The sequence below is a fragment of the Tubulanus polymorphus genome, chromosome 9 (assembly GCF_964204645.1).
Source record: "Tubulanus polymorphus chromosome 9, tnTubPoly1.2, whole genome shotgun sequence".
Classification (NCBI taxonomy): Eukaryota; Metazoa; Nemertea; class Palaeonemertea; order Tubulaniformes; family Tubulanidae; genus Tubulanus; species Tubulanus polymorphus.
Window position 1 is genome coordinate 15,392,916 of NC_134033.1, and position 24,426 is coordinate 15,417,341.

General features: G+C 39.2%; 2 protein-coding genes and 1 long non-coding RNA gene across 4 annotated transcripts; 2 read left to right on the forward strand and 1 right to left on the reverse strand.

Annotated features, from left to right (window-relative positions):
• The first annotated feature begins 2,407 nt into the window (after positions 1-2,407).
• LOC141910607 (zonadhesin-like) lies at positions 2,408-15,098 on the forward strand. The gene is made up of 24 exons (XM_074801299.1): positions 2,408-2,486; positions 2,971-3,215; positions 3,907-4,069; positions 4,190-4,343; positions 4,847-4,966; positions 5,380-5,576; positions 5,699-5,881; positions 6,299-6,352; positions 7,910-7,960; positions 8,040-8,099; positions 8,586-8,636; positions 8,755-8,814; positions 9,030-9,086; positions 9,165-9,215; positions 9,303-9,359; positions 10,180-10,230; positions 10,317-10,385; positions 10,719-10,921; positions 11,255-11,489; positions 11,928-12,090; positions 12,402-12,522; positions 12,994-13,171; positions 13,585-13,755; positions 15,085-15,098. The coding sequence occupies exons 1-24, from the start codon at positions 2,408-2,410 to the stop codon at positions 15,096-15,098; spliced, it is 2,787 nt and encodes a 928-aa protein (XP_074657400.1).
• Positions 14,765-16,164, reverse strand: LOC141910981 (uncharacterized). Of its 2 annotated transcripts, none has more exons than XM_074801901.1 (3): positions 16,090-16,164; positions 15,755-15,840; positions 14,765-15,681 (listed from the first exon to the last, which is right to left on the reverse strand). In XM_074801901.1, the coding sequence occupies exons 2-3, from the start codon at positions 15,828-15,830 to the stop codon at positions 15,344-15,346; spliced, it is 414 nt and encodes a 137-aa protein (XP_074658002.1). In that variant the 5' UTR covers positions 15,831-15,840; positions 16,090-16,164; the 3' UTR covers positions 14,765-15,343. The 2 variants fall into 2 exon arrangements, with proteins under 2 accessions (XP_074658002.1, XP_074658003.1); XM_074801902.1 differs by having other exon boundaries at positions 15,755-15,837; positions 16,090-16,153.
• An 869-nt stretch (positions 16,165-17,033) lies between these two features.
• LOC141911031 (uncharacterized) lies at positions 17,034-18,324 on the forward strand. Its single transcript, XR_012619956.1, has 3 exons — positions 17,034-17,116; positions 17,197-17,282; positions 17,356-18,324. It is a non-coding gene; the product is annotated as an uncharacterized LOC141911031 (long non-coding RNA).
• The last annotated feature ends 6,102 nt before the right edge of the window (positions 18,325-24,426 follow it).

The window sequence follows — 24,426 nt, forward strand, 5'->3', positions numbered from 1 at the left end:
TCAAATAAAAATGTACCGTAGGAAGCGTTTTGCTGACCCGGATAGTCTTCGCGCATTTATTTCACTCCAGTGATTAGCCCTCCATAGTGGCTGTCCTAAGTCAATACGTTGATAAGCCCACAAGAAATATAAACTAAGAGATAAACTCAACTCTATGAGCCATTTTCCAAATATCTAAATGGCTATTTTGGCAATGGCCCATAGAATTGAGTTGAAAAGTTTCACTATCCCTTAGGTTTTTGTTTTCTTGCAGTGGGTTTATCAATTTACTTACACGTGTTCTGGAGCCAGATTTTGCAAACTCGTAAATAAGGAAAATGCCCCCGATACATGTAAACATGTAGAAACCCTAATCGTCTTACCGAAATACCGATCGAAACATCGTTTTTAGGAAAATCCATTTTCAAAAAAATAAACATTTATTGTGTTCCTCGCCAAACACAATAAATCTGTTCAATACACGTCAGGTTGACGAGAATATGATTTTGTGAATGTTTATATGGTGCATCGATTAATCATTATATGAAAAACCGTACAATTTCATACACCTAAATCCGGCCGTTGATATTCGTTACTTCTTTTTCGAATTCAAAATATTTATTCAAATATATCTATTTTAGACGACGGAGCGAAAAAACTTTTCATTTTCGGTATTGTCATCAATGACATATTTTGTCTCATAGTTAAATAGACCACGTGCAAGTGAAGGCTATAGATTGTCGTCCGGGTAACTGACAACAAACATTGTAACAGGTACGATTAGGCCGGTTTGGATATCATACCAAAAGGGATACAAAAAAAGTAAAAGAACGCCTGTCACTGAATCATGCGTCACACATAATGAATGTTTAGGATGGATTTTGCCTTTTCAAAATACGTCACTAACCGTGTTAATTATTTATCACGATTGAGTCGATTGAAAAGGCAAATAATGATTAATTAACGGCGATTATTTAAATATCTAGGTCACGTGACCTCTCTACTTGACATTATAGAACTCGGTCGTGCATCAACAACTCGAAATTCACATTCCCCGTTTAAACGGAGCCTGGAAAACTGCGGCAGCAATTCGATGATGTCATAGGGGGATGTATGAATTCAGCCATCTTCAAGTTTATATGAATCGATCGAACCTGATAATTTGATGATGTCATAGGGTATCTATGTAGACGGCCATCTTTTCTAGAAGAAAAAGAAATTGCACCTGACAATTTCATGACGTCATAGGGGGATCTAAACGATGTAGCCATCTTTTCCGGGAGGTTCTATAAATAAAAGGTAACACTGGGTAATTTGATGATGTCATAGGGTATCTATGTAGACGGCCATCTTTTCTAGAAGAAAGAGAAATTGCACCTGACAATTTCATGACGTCATAAGGGGATCTAAACGATGTAGCCATCTTTTCCGGGAGGTTCTTTAAATAACGGGTAACACTGGGTAATTTGATGATGTCATAGGGGGATTCAGGTGACTTCCCACTGCTGAATCCCTCCTCGGTTATTGACTCGCGATATCTCATTATAGTAAAATGTTTGCAGTTTATTCAGCCGAGTCGATGACGTTAATTAATAGGCTATCGGGTTTTACGTTAATGAATCGTATTTGGTTCGATTGATCAAAATGAAGATCAAGTATTAATTTAATTGCCCAATTAAAACATCTGTTCGTAACGTTTAAAAAGGCGCGAACGCGACGCGGTTATCACAGATCAGTCGTTTTACATTTACTTGTTGGACATCAGGAAAGGTAAGCACCAAGTATAAACCAGTAAACTAGCCAATCACCACGGACGCCATACGAGTCAGTTGATGCAGGGAAGTGTTCCCTGGTTGATGTCAGTTGTATTGGTTTAAAAACTACTGTGATTAAGTTTTTAGATTGGTTATAGAACCAGAATTAGCTTATGGACTGGTCTAAATTTGTTAGATTGGTTATAGAACCAGAATTAGCTTATGGACTGGCCTAAATTTGTTAGATTGGTTATAGAACCAGAATTAGCTTAGACTGGTCTCAAGTTGTTAGATTGGCTATAGAACCAAAATGAGCTTAAGGGCTGGTCTAAATTTGATCGGTTATAGAACCAAAATGAGCTTAGACTGGTCTTAAGTTGTTGGATTGGTTATAGAACCAAAATGAGCTTAGACTGGTCTTAAGTTGTTAGATCGGCTATAGAACCAAAATGAGCTTAGACTGGTCTTAAGTTGTTGGATTGGTTATAGAACCAAAATGAGCTTAGACTGGTCTTAAGTTATTAGATTGTCTATATTCACCAGACACTACGTTCATTTAACCGGCTAAAATGTATTTACGTTCGTTTCTCAATTTCGAGCTGGCCAACTCAGAATGAACTCGCAAGATGGCGTCGCGGTACAGTTAGAAACTTTGTTTCCTTTCAGCGACAACGATGTCAAGGTTACTGGAAAATGTTCTTACGATATCAACAATATTCGTGTTGATTTCTTCAACGTATGCGGCAAACGACCGTGAGTAGCCCCCCTCCTCCCCTCCCAATATTTTGGCAATTTTCATGAAATCCGAGATATAATTTTTGCCAAATATTTTAGAAATTATCTACTATATTATAAAAATGTACGTGTAAAAACCGTTATTTGTCGATCAATTTGAAAACAAACAATGTCACCGTTTTAGAAACATCACTCAATTTAAGAACAATTGGGAGAAAAATCCGTTATTTGTCAATCAATTCAAATATTCAAACATCGGTTAGTTAGTCGTTCATTTTGAAAATCATCTCACAGAAAAATCCCCGTTATTTGTCAATCAATCAATTGTCTCGCACAGTAAAATCTATTCATTATCTTTTCAAATCTATTCATGTTAAAAACGGTTATTCTTGAAAGAGGGCAGCAGAGGGCAGCACCCTCCTGTCCACGAAGATCCGGTGAAATAACTGAAACCCTTAATTCTAATTTCTAATACAAATCATGTTCATTGTTCTATCTTCAGTGTGTACATGTCAGGCTACAGGCGACCCGCATATCATCACCTACGACCAGCAGAAGTTGAATTTTTTCGGCGACTGTAAATATCTGTTGACTCGAAGCGACCTCGTCTCCGACGTATGCAAATTCAGCGTCGAAATCAAGAATGACGTCATGTACGGCTTGACCGGCACCTTCGTGCGATTGGTCGATATCAAACTGTTCAACGACGACTACACAATTCGACTAATGAGGGACTCCGTTACACTGGTAAAATAACCGATTTTAACTCCCAATTATCTTTCCTATATACGTCCCTAGGGGGCGCGGGCGTTCCTCTTTTCAACGTTCAGCTCTGTACCACGGGGAATAAAGAGATTCGTATAGGTCCATCAAATTTTTGAGTGCCTGTTTTCATTTTGTCGACAAAACAAATTGGTGCGCCATTATGTGTTAACTGTTGGACAGAGTGCCTTTTTCGATTTGACAAGTTCTTCAGTTAGCCAAAAAGCAAAAGACGTGGTAATTTACTCGGGTTGTACAACTCGTCAGTATTGTATCATGATGGCAGGCGACGAATTACACTATATCTTATGTCGCCAATATTTCAAAAATATCAGATCCAATTACATTCCTGTACAGTATACCCGCGAGTATCCGAAAATTTAACAGTCTACTACTGAAAAACAATATTCGTATTTTGGAAAAAGTAGGAGCGTTCCTTTGATTTCCTTTTCAGACAATTCAAGGACTAAACCTAATACAATTTATCATATACTGCCACCGATCAAGACATTGTAAATTCTATGATGTTTTTTTCTTTTTTCTTGGTAAATTTCTCTTGTTATTTTACCATTCTCTCATGATTGTTATCATTGAGTTCGTCAATAAGGGTTCCAGTTAAAGTTAATAGTAAGGTTATTAATCACGAAATTTTCTAAAATCTTTTTAATTGTTATAGATTAACGGTAAAAAGATCACCTTACCGTTCGATGTAAGTAATCGATTTTTCATACACGAAAACGCGGATGGGATGATCGAAGTGGAATCGCAGGACTGCGGTATTACGGCCATCTGGGACGGACAGATGGACTTCACTATTGAGGTCGAATCGAAATTCAAAAGTAAGTTTTGTATATAGAACTATCAGTAATAACGAACAGATTTTCAGGTCTCCTGAAGTTCGTTGTAACGAGGTTCCGCTGTAATTAGTGATTGGTTTGAATTTCCGTTTATCATTCAAGATCACCTCGTCGGAATGTGCGGAAACTGCGACGGAAATCCCCAGAATGACGTCACTACGAAACAAGGCGCCGTTCTTGACGTAACGCCCGAGCACGTAGTGCAGATGGGCGTGTCTTTCGAGGTCGCAGACGATTCGGACAAACGTACCGCAAAGTGAGTGACAGTTCTTTTTTCGTGGCTTTCATGTTAAAATTCAACCTTCCTTTTCGCAGCGAAGACCCTCGGGAACTACTTGTACAGTCAAAGTTGATTCTATTTAATTGTGTAAATGTACAGTGGATCCTCGTGAAAACATGAACTCGATTCATTTCGATGTCACGAATATAGAATTTCGTCCCGTGTAAGAAAATTTGATCACTTTCATACTGGATACAACAAACTCAGTTATAAACGAACAGAGTTTCTGGTCCCGTGAAGTTCCGAGATTCCACTGTTTAAAGAATATTCGGCAACTTACATATCTCTCAACGAACCCTAATTCCTGATATTTGCAAAATGGTTGCTTTGGTATTGCGGTTGTAGCAGTCGGAAAGATACAACTTGACAACCAGAACTTGTTTGTTTCGTAATAAAGTGGCTTTAAACCTGTTATTTGAATATGATCGCGTTTTATCTAGAATCAATACCGTGATCGTTACTATGTAATTATTGCACAGATGCAAGAAACCAGAACCGCCGAAGATCAATCCATGCGCTAACGGATTTCTGCTGGCTATGTTCTCGTCGGCTTCATTCTGTGGAACTATCAAGCAGTCGCCAGCATTCGCCAGTTGCAGGTGAGTCTGTCCCGGCCAGTCGGTTCGAATAAAGCGGCACGTGTTTGTAATACATTACAAGACAATACAATGAAATATCGTAAAGATTATACATTCACTTATTTCACTTATTTGAATAAAAGGTCGAGTCAAGCTCTTATTTGACTTATTTGAATTATACTACTGCCCATCAAAGCCTAAAGCTCGAGTCTTGGCATGCTGGGAAAATTTCAACAAGTTATCTCTAACACACAACTGTGCAACAGCCATTGATCCAGGGTTTGAGTCCATGTGTACTCAATCTATTGGATACAAGATTTCCCTGGCGCACTGACTTCCATTAATTGGTCTTTAAAACATTTATCTTTTTCATATGATAAGAATATTCGCATGCCAGTGCACAGTATTAACTGTCGATATGTTTTTATTTTTAGGACCGATGCGAAAACGAAGCAAATCGTCGCCGATCAATTCGACGCATGCGTATTCGACCTTTGTTCGAGGAATAAAAAGGGAAAAGCGAAACCGCAAGATTTGAAAACCGAGAACTGTCTTTACATGGAAAACGTCGCCAGACAATGCGAAGATAAGGGGCAAAAAATCAGCAATTTCAGAACCGCAGTATTTTGCCGTAAGTTACACAGTCGCTTCTTCAGACAATGTTGCGCCATCGATATACGGTGTCTAAACTTGGAACCTCAAAAGAAATAAGTTCAAACGCTTTTTCTATTTTCAATTTTCTACCGTTTCCAGCAAAGAAATGTCCACCGTTGTCGGCGTACACGCCACAAATGGCCGTGTGTGAGAAGACATGCGACGACCCGAGTGGAAAAAAATGCGCGCCAAAAGATAAAACCGAAATGATCGATGGCTGTAAATGTAACGGCAATGGTTTGAAACACGAAGGGAAATGTTACGCGACTTATGCAAAATGCCGTTAGTAATCTTGCCATTCCTTACGCCATATTTCATTCGGAAATAGTTATTCCGGGATTTGTTTGCAAAGGATAGGCCTTAAAATCTGGACTGAATTTTGGTTTCACAGTTCTCAGCTGTTGAGTTTCCAACGCGTTACGACCCTAGGTCCAATTTTATAGGCTGGTATTAGAAAAGACTTACTTTAAACTACTTTAAAGTTAATACCAGTAGGCTCTCTCAATACAGATTGATTCCTATTCGAAGAACTGATGAACTGACTCCCATTTTCTAAAAATGGTACCGGTTCCTGGGCGGTTCGATATAACTGTAAAACAAGAGCTAATTCTTGGTAATCGCTTTTGTGCCTAAACTTGGTTCTCAACTTGAATTGTGCCCGTATTTATAACTCGAAGAAGGTTTGTTATTCCTTTTCAGCCCCTCCGAAATGCGAGTTGAATAAAAAGGTTGGACCTCACAGAACATGTATAGGTAAAGTAACTCAAATACTGACGAATTCAACGAATGCCAGAAACGGAATTCAGTAGTATTTTGAAATGAAGCCACGCAGAAAATACCCTCGCTCCTGATCAGCCCTTTTTGGAAAAGTGAAGAGGGCGGCAAGTTTTAATTTTTACCTCCCTTTTTTTTAAAATAGAGAAAAAGAAAAAGCCTTATTTCAAATTCCAATTCGAGTGACGAGGGCGATTTTTTTGGGCGTCAACGACCTTGAATCAGGATGGAAAGCACTTCGTTACCGGATTGCTCCCCTGCCACAGCAACAATGGAATAGCGACCCCGTGACTGTGATCAGGTGTTTTTTTGGGATGCGCGAGGGAGTGTTTTACTCCCAAAACCAAAACAGATTTCTGCATGTACGGAATGTACATGAACATGACGGAATGTACATGTATATATATATATATATATATATATATATATATATATATATATATATATATATATATATATATATATATATATATATATATATATATATATATATATATATATATATATATATAACACTCTAAACGGATGGAACTGGAATCATTTTTAGATAAATGCGACGCTAATGTTGGAAAAGAGTACGACTTTAAAACGAACCAATGCAAAGGTATTCATCGCAATTGAATCGTAATTAATCATCTTAAGTATTTGAAAATTAATCAACTTATTAAACGAATGATTACGTAAAGGCCCCCGCATACGAGCCGAAAACTGCGTACGCAAATGGCGCAGCACAGTTTTCGGCTCGTGTGCGGGGGCCTTAACGCGTTGTTTGGTAAACGGAATTTTTCAGATATGTGCAACAGAAATGTTGGTATGATATTTGACGCTCCCAGAAAACGGTGCAAACGTAAGTGACCGTTGAACAACTGGGGCCGGTTTCACAAAGCGCAATTAACCCTTAATTATGATTAAATCACTAATCATGATTAAGGAAATTGAATCGTGATTTAGGTCCTAATTATAATTTAAGTTAATTATGCTTTGTGAAACCGGCCCCTGGTATTAGTAATTTGAAATACGTATAACCATAACCAAATTCGCTCTGAAACGGACGATTCAGTGGTAGATAGATAGATAGATAGATAGATTTATTGCTCACAAAATTTACAAATTTGCGAAGAGCAAAAGCCAGTTACAAGATACATTATGCAAATTACAGACAATGAAAATTGACAGTACATACAATTGGTGGGCATATGTATGCAACAAGTGCATTATCTGGCATTTATGCACTTAGGTAACAAAGTATCTTAAACATGTCTGTATATATAAAATGAGGTTTTTAACGGTATAACGGATCATCACGAGGCATTTCCGTTGCTGGATGTATCATTAAGATATTATATTGTTAGAACTATGCGTACAAAAAATGGCTCTAAATGTCTGGGGCAATCGAGGTGTTTTCTGTGGTCAAATATTTTCGCTCAATCATCAATATTTCACTTCGATGGAAATTTCAAATAACGTGAAGGATTAACTACTTAGATATTGCGCTCTGTTGATCTTTTCAATAACTTTTCCATTTATTACTTTTAGCCTTGTGCGATGGACGGAAAGGTTTGGTATTTAAAAACAAAGCTTGCTCGCGTAAGTGTAGAAATATCGATTTCGCCGAGGGACCTTTAGTTAAAGTAAATCGACACGTCATATTTCATTATCTTTACAGCGATCTGTAATTACGTTGGGACCGGTACAAAATGGGACATTCCAACTCAGAAATGCAAAGGTAAGGAAAACGAGTCATCCACCTATTGGAGTTGTGGTGAACTATCCCAATCCTGGCCGGATTATGTTTCAAATCTATCGAAAATTTAGAATAAATATCGAATAAACTTGATGAGGACGAGCAGAATTTCGTAGGTTCGAAACTATTAATAACTGTTACTTATTCCGATTGTGCTAAAGAGGAATATTCACTTATGCCGTTACTAAATTGTATTCGAAAAATGATCACATTTGGAAGTAAACCACAAAACAAAATGATCTTGTTCAATGTTCTCGGTAAATAACTCCAGTTATTTTTGCGACATTCCACAGATACGTGTAATTATCCAAATACAGGACAAAAATGGAAGCCAAGTGCTCGAAAGTGTTTGAGTAAGTACCGGAAATCTTGTCGGCTTTTTAAAATGAAATTCTTATCATACATGGGGCAAGGGTTAGAAAAGAATGGTCATAGATAGCTTTAACTCCTCTACCTTAAACGTTCCAGGTATTTGTACGAAAGCCACGTTGTGGTCGAAAGTCAATCAGAAATGTGAACGTAAGTGATCGATTTCAATTTTCTGATTCATCATAATCTTTTTTGGCATGCGTATTTTCCAACGCAATTAGTCGGTAATAACCTGAGGCAATCGATTGCGTAATTTATTTCAAATTAGCGAAATGCGACAAACACAATAAAGGCGAAGAATTCGACGTGAAACTGAACAAATGCAAACGTAAGTTTTCAACGATCGAAGCATTTTATGAATAGCTACCATCGCTACCTTTCGGTTGGATGACGAACTAGCCAAGACCTTTTAATATAAGATGGCTTCCTCCATGGAATCCGCGGTGACGTCATCAGCCATTTCGGCCTAGATAGCTGATGATGTCGTAGGGGGATTTCACCTCACATCTTGCCGTTACATTCTCAGAATAAATCGTTTTTCAGCAATTTGCGAAGAAAAGGACGCATTGAAATGGTCAGTTGCCACTCAGAAATGTCAAGGTAATTAGAAAAACGGATATTTCTGCTTTGGGAAGTATATTTCAGAGATATCGTAACTGCGTGTGGTATTTTTTTCAGCTATTTGCAAAGACTCCGAAATTTACATCGCGACCAGTAAAAAGTGCCTTCGTAAGTTTTCATAAAGAACAGTAAAGCTTGAATGAATGCTGAAACGGTTTGAACCATTACTCAACCGGGAAGCCATTTTGTTTTCAGCTCGGTGTAAACCGGAAGATGGCGTCAAATGGAACAGTCAACTGAAGACTTGTGTTTGTAAGTGATTCATTTATGAAAATTTCTTAATTTTACAATTTTTATGAAATGAATGGCCAATCAAATCTAGCGAAAGTTATTCCAAAAAATGAAGGCGTTAATCACAAATTTTGTTTTGCTAGTAGAGTCGATTCTGAATAATTGAAAGGTAACTTAAGGTGCCGTTTTATTCCAGTATCATAAATATAAAATGGCCAAAGGCTTATCTTTACGATTTGAAAGTTTAGAATTTGAAAAATAAGTAAATTTAAAGTAATTCTAGAAAAAAAATTAGAAAATGAATAAATAAATACCCGGCTATATAAAACCTCAATCACTTTTCTTACCGCCATTTTCGATGTTTGTTTCAGATATATGCAAACCGCCGAGCCACTTTGATAAACGAACTCGCAAATGTCTGTCTCCGCCACCGACACATCCACCACCAACAAAAAAACGTGACTATTTCATACTTAGCCCGTTTGTTCGGTCTATGTTGTATCGATTACTATAGTTTATCGCAAATTTCCATTAGTCGTATGCATAGAATATGATACATCGATACATGTATAGTTTCACTATCTGGATAAGATTGAATTTATTTCTCAAACATATAGACATAAGTATATGAATACGACAAATTTCATGATCGATTGAAAATTTCCCATATTTCAGATAAGAGGACACCCCCTCTGCTATGTATATCTGTAGGGGGATGCCCTCTACAAAGAAAGATACAATAACGATGATATGATATGATGATATATACAGCAATAATTGCGACAGAGTCGAATAATGGTGATGTATTATGAAGGCTGAAGGTTTGACTTTGTTTTTGTAGCTTCGCTTCCCGGAACCTCCGCTCAGAATGAACGAACTCCTAACAACATTAGTGCGTATAACAACATTCTGTTATAGGATATAAACGTATGATCGAATAGATATTTAACATTATGTACGCGTTTCAATTTGTTACAGTTAAGCCGGCTGTGAACCCGGGGCATATCGAAAACCTAACTCCACATTTCCCGAAAGAATCGCCAGCAGGTATTTTATAGAAGGAGACATTCCGTTTGCCATAACTCGACGGGAAAGGCTCCTGATCGTGACCAACGCCACACCGTTAACACCGCCACCTGGCGGGTATTTTAGATATCTCGATTATAAAGAAAAGCATTCAATAGTGTAGATTCATATATGAACCTTGGATTAAATCTTGTTATTTCGAAATCGATCTGTAGGGGAATGTCTTTTTTAAATTACCCTTTATCAATTTGTAATAATTCTTCTAGACTTAGCGTGGTTTGGCCGCCATTTTAGTTCACGTCACTTCCGCATTCGATCGTCTCAGTGACGTCACCGTGTTTTCCGTTGTTGTAGATTGTGAATGTACGATCGATGGCGATCCGCATTACGAAACGTACGACAACACGCTAATCGATTTCCAGGGAAAATGCAAATATCTGATGACGCAATTGATCGACGCTAGCGCCACTTGTCAGTTCAGCGTGGAAATAAAGAACGGCGTCATGTTCGGTTTGGATACTGTATCGTTTCCGTTGGAAGTTGATGTTAAAATCGATGTAAGTGATGTAGACGGCCTTTTGAGTAGGCCTACTGATAAAGATTGGAAGATGTATAGGAGCCCGCGTAGGATGATGCCTACTGATAGTGTTACAATCTAGTTTAAAACTAATAAATGTGAAGTCTGGTATCGGGTAGTACTTTATAGGTTAACTTAACCTAATAGTTTCAGCTCATTTAACCGATTAAGTTACACTATGCAGTATAAGCGAATATACCCCAGGTAACCTACGAAGTACAACCAGTCTTACTGAAGATACTGAATAAGTGAGTTTTTCGAGCCCATCTCTTGATAGCAAACCTTATCGATATTGTTTTTACTCTTATTCTAGGGAAACACTATTAGATTACTCCAAGGCGAGTACAAGTATCGCCTTAAACTGAAAGGACAAACCAAATTCGGCGCAATCATGAACGGCAAAGAGGTACAAGACCAAGCGAGACGTTTATGGAAGGTTGAACCGTCCGAAGATGGCATCATCGTAAACGCGTGGGATCAATGCGGTGTTAAAGTTAGCTGGGACGGAGTCATGTCTTCAATTATTACTGTCAGCAGTCGGTTTGCAAGTAAGTGTCTACTCTGTTATTCCGTGTGTTCCCGAGTAATTACAGAGAAGCCATGAATACTAATACAGATACGTACCTTCACATATTGGCCATTTCGATATGAAACACGAACGGTCATTTTTTTAAAGTGCGCTGGATATAATGTTTGATGTCTGGTGAAGTCTTGAACACATGTGAAGTGTGGACGATCAGTTTTTTGAAAGTGTTCTAATAAAATGTCTTATATCTGGTGTTTGTAGTTCATTTCCAATTGAAAATGTCTCAGTTGTAGTTCTGAACACATGTTAAGTGTGGACGATCAGTTTTTGAAAGTGTTCTTATAAAATGTTTAATGTCTGGTGGTGTTTGTTGTTGATTTTCAATGAAAACGCTCCAGTTCCATTGTCAGTCAGTTTGGTTCTACTGTCAATATGATCACGAAGAGTCGTTTTTCTTCAGATAAACTGCGAGGATTGTGCGGTAATTGCAACCACAATAAACCAGACGATTGGAAGGATGCCACCGGTCGAATCGTCGACGTACATAAATCCAGTGAGATCAGAGCCGTCATGTTAGCCCAAAGTTTCCAGGTCCGAGACGATTCCAGTCATCCGACGACTCAGTAAGTTTATATGGAGATATCGACAATTTTTCAGAGGGTTGGATACTTGCAGAAACCCATTTGCTGGCAAAGGCTGTAAGAAAGCATTTGCAGTCAAAGTCGGTTATTAAACCGTTTTGCTACCGCAAGCATTTTTCGAAGAACAAATTTGCTCAACCAAACCCGAATACAATAGAAACACCATTCTTTAAACATCGCCAAAATTTAACGTTATAACGCCGTATTTTGTGGTCCCAACAATAATGGACTTTCACTGTATACGTGTATTATATGAGCGGATCGTTGAGTGGATGTTATAAATCTTGTTGTAGATGCGCTACGCAACCGGAAACGAAAGTGCAATGTAAGAACAAAGCACTGGGTAAATTGATAGCAGGTTTGTCGATGTGCGGCGCAATCCACAATCACCAGTTCGACGATTGCAGAAAGAAGGTACGAGAAATATCTTTCAAGTGTCTATAAGTCTACCGTTACCCCAGTCGATTACAGCCTCGGATTACAGCATGCCCTCACAACAATATCTTACAATTTTCTTAAAATTTTTCTTACAATGATACTTCAATTCATCGTGATGACGCGATCCAACCCTGCTCCGCCTGCCCTGATACCTCGGAGAGAATTTATCGGTCCAACGAGTACGAGACAAACGGACAGAGCGCCGTCAACTGTACAATAAGATTCCCATAAAACTAACTCCATGCAGTTATGATCTACGATTCTTCTATAAAACATCGTTGCCGCCTAAATCCCCCTATGACATCATCGTATTACCCATCGCGAACATTTCGCGGCCACGTTTTCCGGAAGTGCCTATCCATCCAATCAGTAGCCATTTTGAATAAATTACGAATTGACGGAATGGATGTATATATTGTAAAAAAAGGAAATCGTTTTCTGAAACAGGTCCCGGAATTTGAGGATTACTACAACGATTGTCAATACGACGCTTGTGAAATGGCGAACAAAGATCCGAACATTAACTCGATTAAAAATCTGATGTGCGAAGCTATATCCAGATTAGTGTCCGTTTGTATCGATAGGGGCGCCACTATCGCTAACTGGAGGAACGTGCATTTGTGCGGTGAGTTGAAGTAGAGTTTCTTTTAGAAAGAATTTATATTTGAAACTATTTATATTTATATTTGGCTACTAGGTGACCCCCTAAAAGCCGTAAAATCCCTTCGCCCCTCTTCGCTTCTGTACACTTCGAACCTGTCTCTACAGGCCTGATATATAAACGTAAAACGATGTTAACGTATTAGGGTCAGATATGAAAATAATGTACGGTGCTATTGTGTAATGAAAGGTGAAATTTTCGAAATTTAGTAAAACGTTTAGATATCCACATGTATTTCCAAAGTGGCTAATGCCATCTCTTGAGATGCCTCCATTCCAAAATGGCCGATCTCTATTAGGTTTCTGTGGAGCGCGTGTGAGAAAGAAAACCATTTTAGATCACTTGTTCTTGATTTCATCATCGAATTTCAATTCCAGCTAAGAATTGCCACGCACCGAATATGGAATATAAAGACGAAGTGACCGCTTGTATGGACACGTGTTCAGAACCGCATGCGCACTCGAGTTGTACAGTCAGTAAGGCTGAAGGTTGCGTCTGTAAACCTGGATTCGTTTTCCACGAGCGCCACTGCATTCTGGCGAAAGATTGTAAGTTTAACGAAACGCTATTCCGTATTGTGACGGTGTATAGAGAATCTTACGCTAATATCACGAGAAAAATGAAGTCTGAAAAGTTTCATTTAAACTAATTATTTATTCCTTATGATGAATGTTATAATCGAAACATCGAATCAATATATTATTAGCTTAAAGGAAACTTCTCGGACTTCATCTTTCATTATATCAATGTGGGATTCTCAATATATTGTAAATTTATTTTTTCAATAGAAATGCCTGCACCCCAGTTCCACATGGTTAACTCAGTGAAACTGAACTCGTTTTTTCACACAACACGGCGGAACAGCAGCCATGCTAAAAACCTTGTTAAGTCTAGTTCAACCTAACTACATAATTAGCAAGCAACTAAGTAAATAAGCTTTTGTGAATACGGCTGCTGGATCCTCGATGAACGTGTCTAGCGACTATTTGATGGTGTTAAGCCGGGCGTAGGTCGGCTTACGCAACCGACTTTTACGCCCCCACTTGTGACGCAACGCGACGATCGAGTCGCGTCGCAAGGCCGACCTACGCCCGCCTTTAGGTTCGAATCCCAGTTAAACCCTACTATTATAAGAATATCTATGAACTATCAATCTCAACATGATATATATATGATTTAAATGCAACCAGCTTTGTCGATATACTCCCGTTCGAATCACATTCGTTTTCATATTCATTATTTGTGAATTTTGATGAGCTTTGATATAGTCAATTATAGTTATATTATTCGGTGGTGAATGGTTTCTCAATGTCAGTTGGTGATAGCTTTGAGCTGGTAGCTGGCACGAGCTTGTATGATTTATGGTTGTTAGATGTAGGAAGGTAGGTAGTTGGTAGACGAGGTAGGTAGGTAGATAATAGAGTCAAGTTCGTCTTTAGAATATACTTTCAATTCTAATTTGTTAAATCTATAACTGTTACTCTGTGTCCAAGTCTACAGTTCTCGGATTTGAATCTTGAGTTTTAAAACGTCAGAAATGAACTAATTAGTATAAGGCTAAAAATACGATACCTTGTTTCTCCTAATCGGCCAGGTCATTTTTGTAAATCTCAATAGAATTTGTAATCAGTTCATTAAACTGCCGGGTTTCTTATTGTTAGCTTATGATTCTAAAAAAGTTATGTCCAGGGTAGATAGGCGGCCGGCCTGGTCAACTTAAAAGCTGAGCAGGAATGAAGAAATAAAAGCTATCAATTTCTTAGCACTACTCTCAGTCAAATCTAACCAAAAACCGTGGAACTCAGATAATTGTTTATCGCCAACTGCTATAAAAGTTTTGTCGCGGAAATGAATAGTGATTTTTATTTCTGTTTCAGGTCCGCGGCATTGATGGAGCTAATAGCTGTGTACGCTATTATTCCGGATAGATTTTGCAAATTGTAAAAATTTTCTCCGATCCGATTCGTTATTCATGTTTTCCTTCTAGAAATAAATCCGTTTTAGGCTCGCTGTACTCAATTTTTCGTTGGTATTTTTGTGTAGATGCATTCTATTCTGACACAACGTTAACGCATTAATATATTGCATACGTGAATAAAAAATAAACAACTGTGCCTTTTAATTCCATTGCCAAATCTAATAATCTAGACGGTGACCCAAAGTCTTGCAGGCAAGTTGTTTCATCACACAATACCATCTTCCGTTCACCCAGCCCCAGGTACGTTTAGCGTGCGAGAATCGACAGTTGTTATAGGCTTTCTCGATATGGGCGCGGGCGTCACGGTCTTGCCATTTGTTCCAGTAGCAGACCATAGCCTCGTTTGCGAAGTAATATTTTGAAATGCTGTCTAGAAGACTCATACCCACGCTGAGAGCCGCTTTGATTCCCGCTGCAGCTACCGCTGCCACTCGTTTTTTTACACCATGAAACATTTGCATTGTTTCTATTTTCTGTTCCTCCAAATCGACCTTATCTATCATTAGAAAAATATGAAAATCATCAAACCTGCCACCTTGACGCGTGGAAATAGAATAGAATATGCTTACCGCCATCTTGCGCAATAGTAACAGTCACTAACCCGAGCAAACAGATGATCATCAACCAACCAAATACGAATTTCATCTTGAAGCTTCTAGTTGATATATATATACGAAAAATAAACCATAAACAATATGATAATCACCGCTCCCATTTTCTTCAAATATACCGAGTACAATTCAATATAGATACAAACACATAAACACATTACATGCAATACTTCATCGACATTTTCTTGCTCTCAGATGGAACAGGTTTAGGTTCGGACTTTCCAATGAATTACCACACTGTAAATACTGGTGGATGTCACAGTGGAAGAGTTGATACCAGCATTATAATTTACCTTTATGAAGTTGTCCTCATCAAGCCTCTCGACTTTCGTGGTGTTGTTATTCAGCTCCCGTGGGATCATCTGAACCTTTTATTTCAGCAGAAAATAGATAATTCTTATCTTCCGTCCAGCTGTACATTAAACAGTCACTTATACTCATAAAATCTTGAATTATGACTTAAAATTCGGACTTTTATATCTCGAACAACTTTGGATAAAGTAGATTTGTGATATGGATGTGGGCGAGTGATGTAGGGCACCACAAGCGACCAAAATATTTTGCGATATAGGAATTTAATAGGCAATAAAGAATGGTCAAAATCGGGACGCGATAGAAAAAAAAACAAGCAAGTTATCTCGTCTTTTAGTAAGGAAGAAACTACGTCATTTCGACCGGTTTGATGTGAAGGAAATACCACCGTTAGCCCGAACAACAGAGATATGAGTTACACTCCCTGTTAATAGTTACCGTGCACCGATCGTTGGGCTTAGTACTTAACTAAGATATTATCAACAAAATATTAGGCTAAACAAAAATGATACCTATTCCTCCTAATCGACTGGTTTTTTTTTTTGATAACTGCAATAACATTTGTAATCGGTTCAGCGACCAGTGTATGTAGGCCGAGAAGATACATAACATCTATGTTAGATGAATAAGCGAGAGAAATTCCATCGAAGTATCAGCCAAAGATGTGAAGTGCTTCAGTAAAGCCATCATCAGTACACGTAACTTAACATTTTTGGCTGAAATATTTTTGTATATCTTACTTATCCAAGACATATCTCAATATATGGTCATGATTGTGATGTCCTAAATCACTCGCCCAATATATCTCATTTAGTCCAAACGTGGTCGAGATAAGCGTTGATTAAAGTCATAATTTAAGAATTTACGAGGAGCAAGAGACTTAATGGACAGCTGGGCGGGTGATAAGAATTTCTTATCCAGTAACTGCTGAAATACAAGGTTTCAATGTTCCAATGAAAAACAACGCCACGGAACTCGAGAGGTTTGATGAGGATAACTTCATAAAAGGTGAGTTTGATGAAAATAGGTGCGCTAATTGTACACGTGAAAGTACAACTAATGTCCGTTTATATTTCATGATCAACTAGAAGCTTCAAAATGAAATTCGTATTTGGTTGGTTGATGATCATCTGTTTTCTCGGGTTAGTGACTGTTACTGTTGCGCAAGATGGCGGTAAGCATATTCCATTTCATTTCCACGCGTTAAGGTGGCAGGTTTGATGATTCTCATTTTTTTCTAATGATAGATAAGGCTGAGTTGGAACAGACAAGAGAAAAGTTGCAAGAATTTCATGCAGTAAAAAAACGATTCATCTGGGGTCTAATAAAAAACATTTCACATTATTACTACGAAAACAAGGATGTTACCTGTTTCTGGAACAAATGGGAAGACCGTGACGCCCGCGCCCATATCGAAAGAACTTATAACAGCTGTCGATACTCGTACGTTAAACGTACCTGGGGTAGGGCGAACGGAAGATGGTATTGTCTGTGGAAACAAGCTGCCTGTAAAGCTAAGGGCTACCCTCTTGATTAGGTTTGGTGATGAAATTCGTTTACTTATTCATGTACACGATATCATTTTTACGTTGTAAAAATGGCATCCTCCCTCTGCAGGGACTCGAACCTGATGGCATCGCTACACTGAGCCACGGCACGAACTCCTGCCATAGACGACCATGTGCGCAGTTACATGCGCACTATCCGAACGAAAACTGGCGGCACCAATCAGATTGCTCGTTGTATAAACGTTGAGGCAAATTTCAAGGAGGAACTATAAATGGGAAAACCCGGGCTAAAATAAAACGGGATTTCTGATTGGCTTAAAATCACATCATCTGAACTGCGCATGTATCTGCGCACACGGTCGATTGTGGCAGGATTTCGTGCCGTGGCAATATCGATGCTATCAGGTTCGAATCCCTGCCGGGGGAGGATGTAAAAATGGCGTCAAAATAAACAAAACAAAAACGTATTTTAGATAAAACGTATATATTCTCGTGATCTATGCGGTCATATCTTTCGCCATACGTCAGAACCGATTGAAAGGTTTTTAGGAGGAACATTTACGATATCGGTCGTGTGATTAACGAAGATTTCTATTGTCTGGGTACGGAATGGATTAACCGATTATTTAGTATCGCGGTAAATCCATTCCGTACTCAGATGATGGAATGGTTTTTAGCCGAAACGTTGTTGAAATATAAAAACCTTTTACTCGAGCACTTTACACCAGTTTGGCTGATTTATTGTGGGATTTTTCTCGTATTCAGTTTACACGGATATTGTGTATGTTCTCAACCTACCTTTTTTCCTCTTTAAAATTGAAGCATGTTTCGAATAGACATATACGAAATATTTGAAACCTACTTATATAAATTCGAAAGTCTACAAAAACGGAATTTATGGCAGGTTTTGATTGGTCTCTACCGATTCTGGAATTCTCTTCTGGCGTGTCCGTTTTCAGCTGGTTGAGAGTTTACGATCCGAAATAGCTATTTTCTCAAACCGTAATACGTGCAACTGATACCTGCTTAAAATGGACCAGAAAGAGCAGTCTTTACGTGTTTGGTTTCCGAGGTTATGTTCCTATATCCGTCAATCGGCAACGATTTCATGCATAACATCAAAATTCATAAAGAGGGATTTTTCGTAACGCTTAATTCTTAAAACTCAGACAACGATATTTATTTTACGAAATATTGACGTTGAATATCACAATACGATTTGTTTCGTAAGAATATGACGACCAGTGCGACCTGTCTAGATTGGATACTGATCCCTTACAATTAGTCCAACAGATGGAGCCACGTAAGTAATTCCGGTTTTGTCACGTCGATCTATTGAGGAGATCCACGAAATGTATCGCCCTTAGTGGATATATTTGACGTGTTCTCGTCGACTTCACACTAGCGCTCCTAGTGGATCTTCCGTTGCCGCAGTAGGATTGTCAGGTTCCTAATACACGTGAAAAACTGACTTCACACCAGCGCTCCTGACAGATGCCCGATTGCCGCAGTAGCGTTCCATTCAATATACAGTCAAACCCCGATAAACCGCCCTCCCATTTACTGCCATCCCCGCCATCCTACCGCCAGGTTTTCTTAATGTACATCTCAATACAAATACATAATAAAACACCCCCGATATACCGCCATACTCTCTATACAGCCAGAATCATTCTGCACGGATGTAAGCGGTATATCGGGGGCTGACTGTATATATCTTAATGTGCAACAATTACAATCTTTAAAACTCCATTTATAAATACGAACAATCTTTCAATCTAAAACACTGCAGAAATGCTTTCTTTCTCTATATTTACAATGATCTATACATCAATGCCCTTACACTGAAACAACCGGAAGCTAGTTCCAAAGTTCTTGGTGGTTAGAATTTGACTCTAAGGTTTAAAGAACTAATGTAAATACCTAATCTAAACAACAGTAGGTTTAAACTAAACCAAGATCCGTGGAACTGGATCCAGGAGGCTCCATTTTTCCGTTCTGCGTATATCAAATATATTTTCTATAGGTATCTAAATTTATCATTCTTACAATTTTTAGATCATCAATCAGCAATCATTTACTGTTTCTCTGAAGACATTCATTTCAACTTTTCATCTGAAGATGAGATTTGTATAAATCTCAAAACTGTCACAGATGAATAAACTAAATACATGTATCATCATTTCCAATCTGTAGATATCGTCAATGTGGGTTTCAGCAATCATTTAGTGCCGTTTCTCTGAAGACATTCATAAACTTTTCAGCTGAAGATGAGATTTGGATAAATCTCCAAATATTGTCACAGATGAATAAACTAAATATCATCATTGCCAATCTGTAGATATCATCAATGTGGGATTGTACATCATCATCAACACTGAGAATATACTTTAGTTTATCCGTCATAATGGTGATTTACCTTAATAGGTAATTTAAGGCTACTGATCCGCAGCAAGATTCCGTAGTAACTAAAGAATGTTCGTAATGATGGTTTTTGTTTACGATGGTGGTTTCTTTATGGGTATCAGACCGCAAACGATGTGTGCAAGTTGTTGTTTGATGCTTTGATCTACCAGCGCTGACAATAAATCAGCCAGGGGTAAAAATAATTCTTCCTCGGTTCTTGTGCTGCGATATCTGGCAAACATTCAGAATTATTTTTAAAACTTAAGGATAGACGTAATTGGTTGGGTCGGAACGATGAGGTGCTTTGATAGTGTGGTTTGTGCAGGGATCTCGCTGTTACTTCTTGATACTCCCGACTACTTTCTATAAAAGGAAGAACCGGAAGTATAGGGAGACATGGTTGTTTTGCTTTATCCTGTAGTATTATAGAGTTAGTTAAATTATAAATGAAAATTGGTATAATAAGTATAGAATGATTTTAGATTTGATAATTAATTACATTGTATTTCTGAATCAAAAGTTTACTATTGTTGATTGGAAAAAGAAACGATGAGTTTGTTCCATAATCTAGGTGAAAACTAAGTTTTGAAAATATATCTAAATTAAGTATCCTGGATGTTAATTAAGGACAAGACCTTTATAATCGCTTAAGTTTTATGGAAGTTTAATTGTGGCAAATATCAATACTAGCTCTCTAAGGTTTCTGTTGGTGTACATGTCTGTTGGTAACTCGTAGAGAATAGCTGCTCTCTCAACGATGATGAGTAGGGAGTGAGTAAATCAAAGCGCGTTATGACAGGAGGGTTGGAAAGAAAAGTTACTTTGGCAAATCAGTTTCTCAAATAATTTTAGATTAGCAAATCATTAAGGCTAATTCTACATGTCCAAAACCGTCATGACAGCTAGGTTGCTGCTCCTTGCCAAAAGTCGAACGGGAGAGTCGGCATTCTAGGAATGTCGATCTTTTCTATAAAAAAGGCCCGCAGTCTTGAGAAAGCAGACTTACCAGGGACGCTCGTTAGAGATACTTGAGGTTTGGGTGGAAATACCAGAATAAAGACGGGTTACCATCAGTAGTGTACGATAGGAATTTGGAGTTAGGAATTGGACTGTGTACTATCTGGAGTTATTACTTTCATCAAGGTAAATAAAGTCTATATTATTATTATTATATTCAATCGGAATTTCGGCATTTTAGTTTAATTAGTTGGGTTTGTGCACGGACACGTTCTCTCGCCAGGGACCGATCTTTACGTTTTATATTCAACGATTAAGGAGAGGATTGTGACCGGTGTATCATTGGTGCCGAAAACCTTACTGTTTAGTTCAGTTGTGCCGGAAACTTTTGCATTAGTAATTAATTGTTGTTCAAATGGTATACATTTTTATATGCTCACATTGTGGTGCGAAGAACGCATTTTCTAAGAAGCGCCGCGCTACAACCAACCCAACATTCGGAAAGCTATTGTGGGAGTCGAACCCACCTCAAACGAAACCGTTTGAAATTCCGGTCGAGTTTCGGGAACCATTGTGGGATTTGAACCCACTGCCAACTCCGGTCGTCCCTGTTGAGACATTGCGGGATTCGAACCCGCGAAGTGCACGACCATTTGAGATTCCGGAGGAACTTCGAGAGCCGTCGTGGGATTCGAACCCACCACTGCACGCTCATGTGTAATACCGGAGGAGTGTCGGGGACCTCTGTGGGATTCTAACCCACTCGCCATGCAGGTCGACACCGATGGGGCTGCACTACAGCCATTGAGGGGTTCGAACCCTCCACCTTGTGAATTGCCAAAACCGTCCAGCCAGGATGGGGAATCGAACCTACATCTGTTTTTTGGGTTGTCAATTTAAAAAAAAAAAAATGTTATTTTAGATTAGTATTCGTTTAAAGATATACAATGTCGACTGGAGGGGAGACGACGTACGGTGCGGGTGGCTCACGGGAACGATCCGCTGTAAGCAACGACACTGTTCTGCAGGCCCTCTCTGGCCTTCGCGAACAGGTGGACACAGCCACGGCGTTCATGAATTTCTCTTTGCTCCCTAAATTTACGGGACGAGACGACCAGTGCGTCACTGATTGGTTCAAAGGATTTGACCGTTTGGCCGACCTAAGGGGTTGGAACGATGACGCTAAAAAGAAACAGTTGTATTGGTTTTTGGCTGGCCCGGCCCTAATCTTATTTAATGATCTTCGAATTGATCAGGGAACCGATGCGACCGGTGGCAAAGTTGTCACTCCCTGGGAAAATATTGTCCGTGCGTTTTGCGCGCAATTTAGCCCCACCTCGTGGGCTTTGGTCAAGGAGTCGGCTTTGACGACGATGCGACAGGGGGAGACACAACCGGTCGATAGGTTTGCGGAAGAGATTGATCGTGTGGCCTCGAGTTTGAAATTTTCGGACCACCAGAAAAAGATGTTACTAATTAATAACTCCCGCCCTGATATTTCTGTCTATTTGTTGTCACAGCGTCCTACGACGTTTAGGGATGCATGGGAGGCAGCCAGAATGGCGGAGCATATCGAACAACGTAAAGCTCTGTCGTCTCCCAAGGTATCGCAAATTGGGACCGAACCAAATAAAGCGATGGGTGACGTTATGGCTGAATTACGGGACATGTTCCGCCAAATTATGGACATCCAGAAGTCTACCCGTACTCAGCGGAATGATAGAGCCACATTTTATAGCGAAAGCCGCCCGTTACAAAGGTCACAGGATGGCCAGGTGGTGTGCTTTCAATGTCACGCCCCTGGTCATTACGCCAGGAATTGCCCGACGTGGCGTTACGACCAACAAAGGTCACCAAACCGGGACGCATTTCAGCGTGATAATCGCCGTCCCCAAAATTCTGGTAGGGGTCAGTTTCGGTCACAGAATCTTGGGCGTGATTCCCAGCGGGTTAATCGAACATTTGGTCAGGGAAACGACCGGAGACCTCATCCTATGGACCGATAAGGGTGGGGTCGCGCAATGAATGGTCAACTGAGCCCTCGCCGGACTCGTTAATAAGGAGTGATTATTGGTGGGATGACACATATTCGGGTTATCATAGTTATGATGATGACAGTCCGGTAATTGATGATTATATTTTTGATGATGATGATGATGATGATGATTATTATTTAGAGGACGATAGGGATGATATATTTGACATGTCATTTGATCAGGGCGACATGCTAGCTGATTCAGTTGACGATTATTTTGAACCTGAGGGGAACTGTAATGCAGATTACTTAGATGACACTGAACCTTTACATTTAGATAAGTTTATTGATTATCACACTCCTTCATGGGGTGCCGATGACGTTTATGACATTCAAGATCGTAACTTTGGGGATAGCTGGAGGGACAATTCTCAGTTGTCGTTAGATGGAAATTTTTATATGGATCAGGGATCCAATTTTGAGGACATCTGGAGGGACAATTCCCAGTTGTCGGCTACTTACGAGCATATAAAAAGACACAGGAGGGTTACGTTTAGCGATCCGGTTAAATTGCAGGAGGTACGTGCTGATATGGCGTGCTCGGGTGACAATATTAGTATTGATAGGTCACACCCTAGAGGGGTTAATGGTCCGACGGATTCGGCAGAAGATGACCTTTTTAGAGATAGGAAGTCTCATTTAGATTGTCACGAAGGCGCTTTTGATCAGTATAGGTACCCAGCAACCTCCGAATCAGCAATACAATGTGATCTTGTGTCATCAGATTCAAGTAGTAGTAATAATTCACGATCGGAATGTCTTAATGATCAGAGTAATATGGAAACTATTTTGTCAAAGATATCTAGTCAGGAGTCAATGTCGGAGAATTTGTGTCACTCGTTTGAAAGAGGACAGCACTTTCCTGTCACCTCAAATGCCAGCAGTTTTCACCATCCAGTTGGGGATGGAATTTCCCATGAACAGGACAGAGGTCAAGTTGTCCTCACGTCTAAACCGAATATGCCAATCAACGAAAAGGTTGGGATAGGAGATTCGAACTCCGATTGTCAACCAACTGTTCACTGTCAGGAACAATTTCCACCTGTTACGATGACTTTAGGTAACACGTCAACCAACGACATAGGGTCCTTTTCCAGTCAGAACAACACTATTGGACAGGAGGCTTATTCCCCGTCAATCATGGCAACTGCCGCCAACCGAGTGACTGGTAGTCATTCAGGGACACCGTTAAACATTTTGATTGATACGGGTGCCGATATTTCTGTAGTGTCAAACAATTACTTCATCAATCATCCTCAGATATCGAATGGCCCTTTGCAGGAGGGACAATTTCAGTCCACCCGTGGGGTAGATGGTACTAAGTTTTATTTAAAAGGTATTATTTCCATAGATTTTGTATTTGGAAATTTGGACGTGTCACACTCTATGTACGTGGTGGATGGAGTCACCTC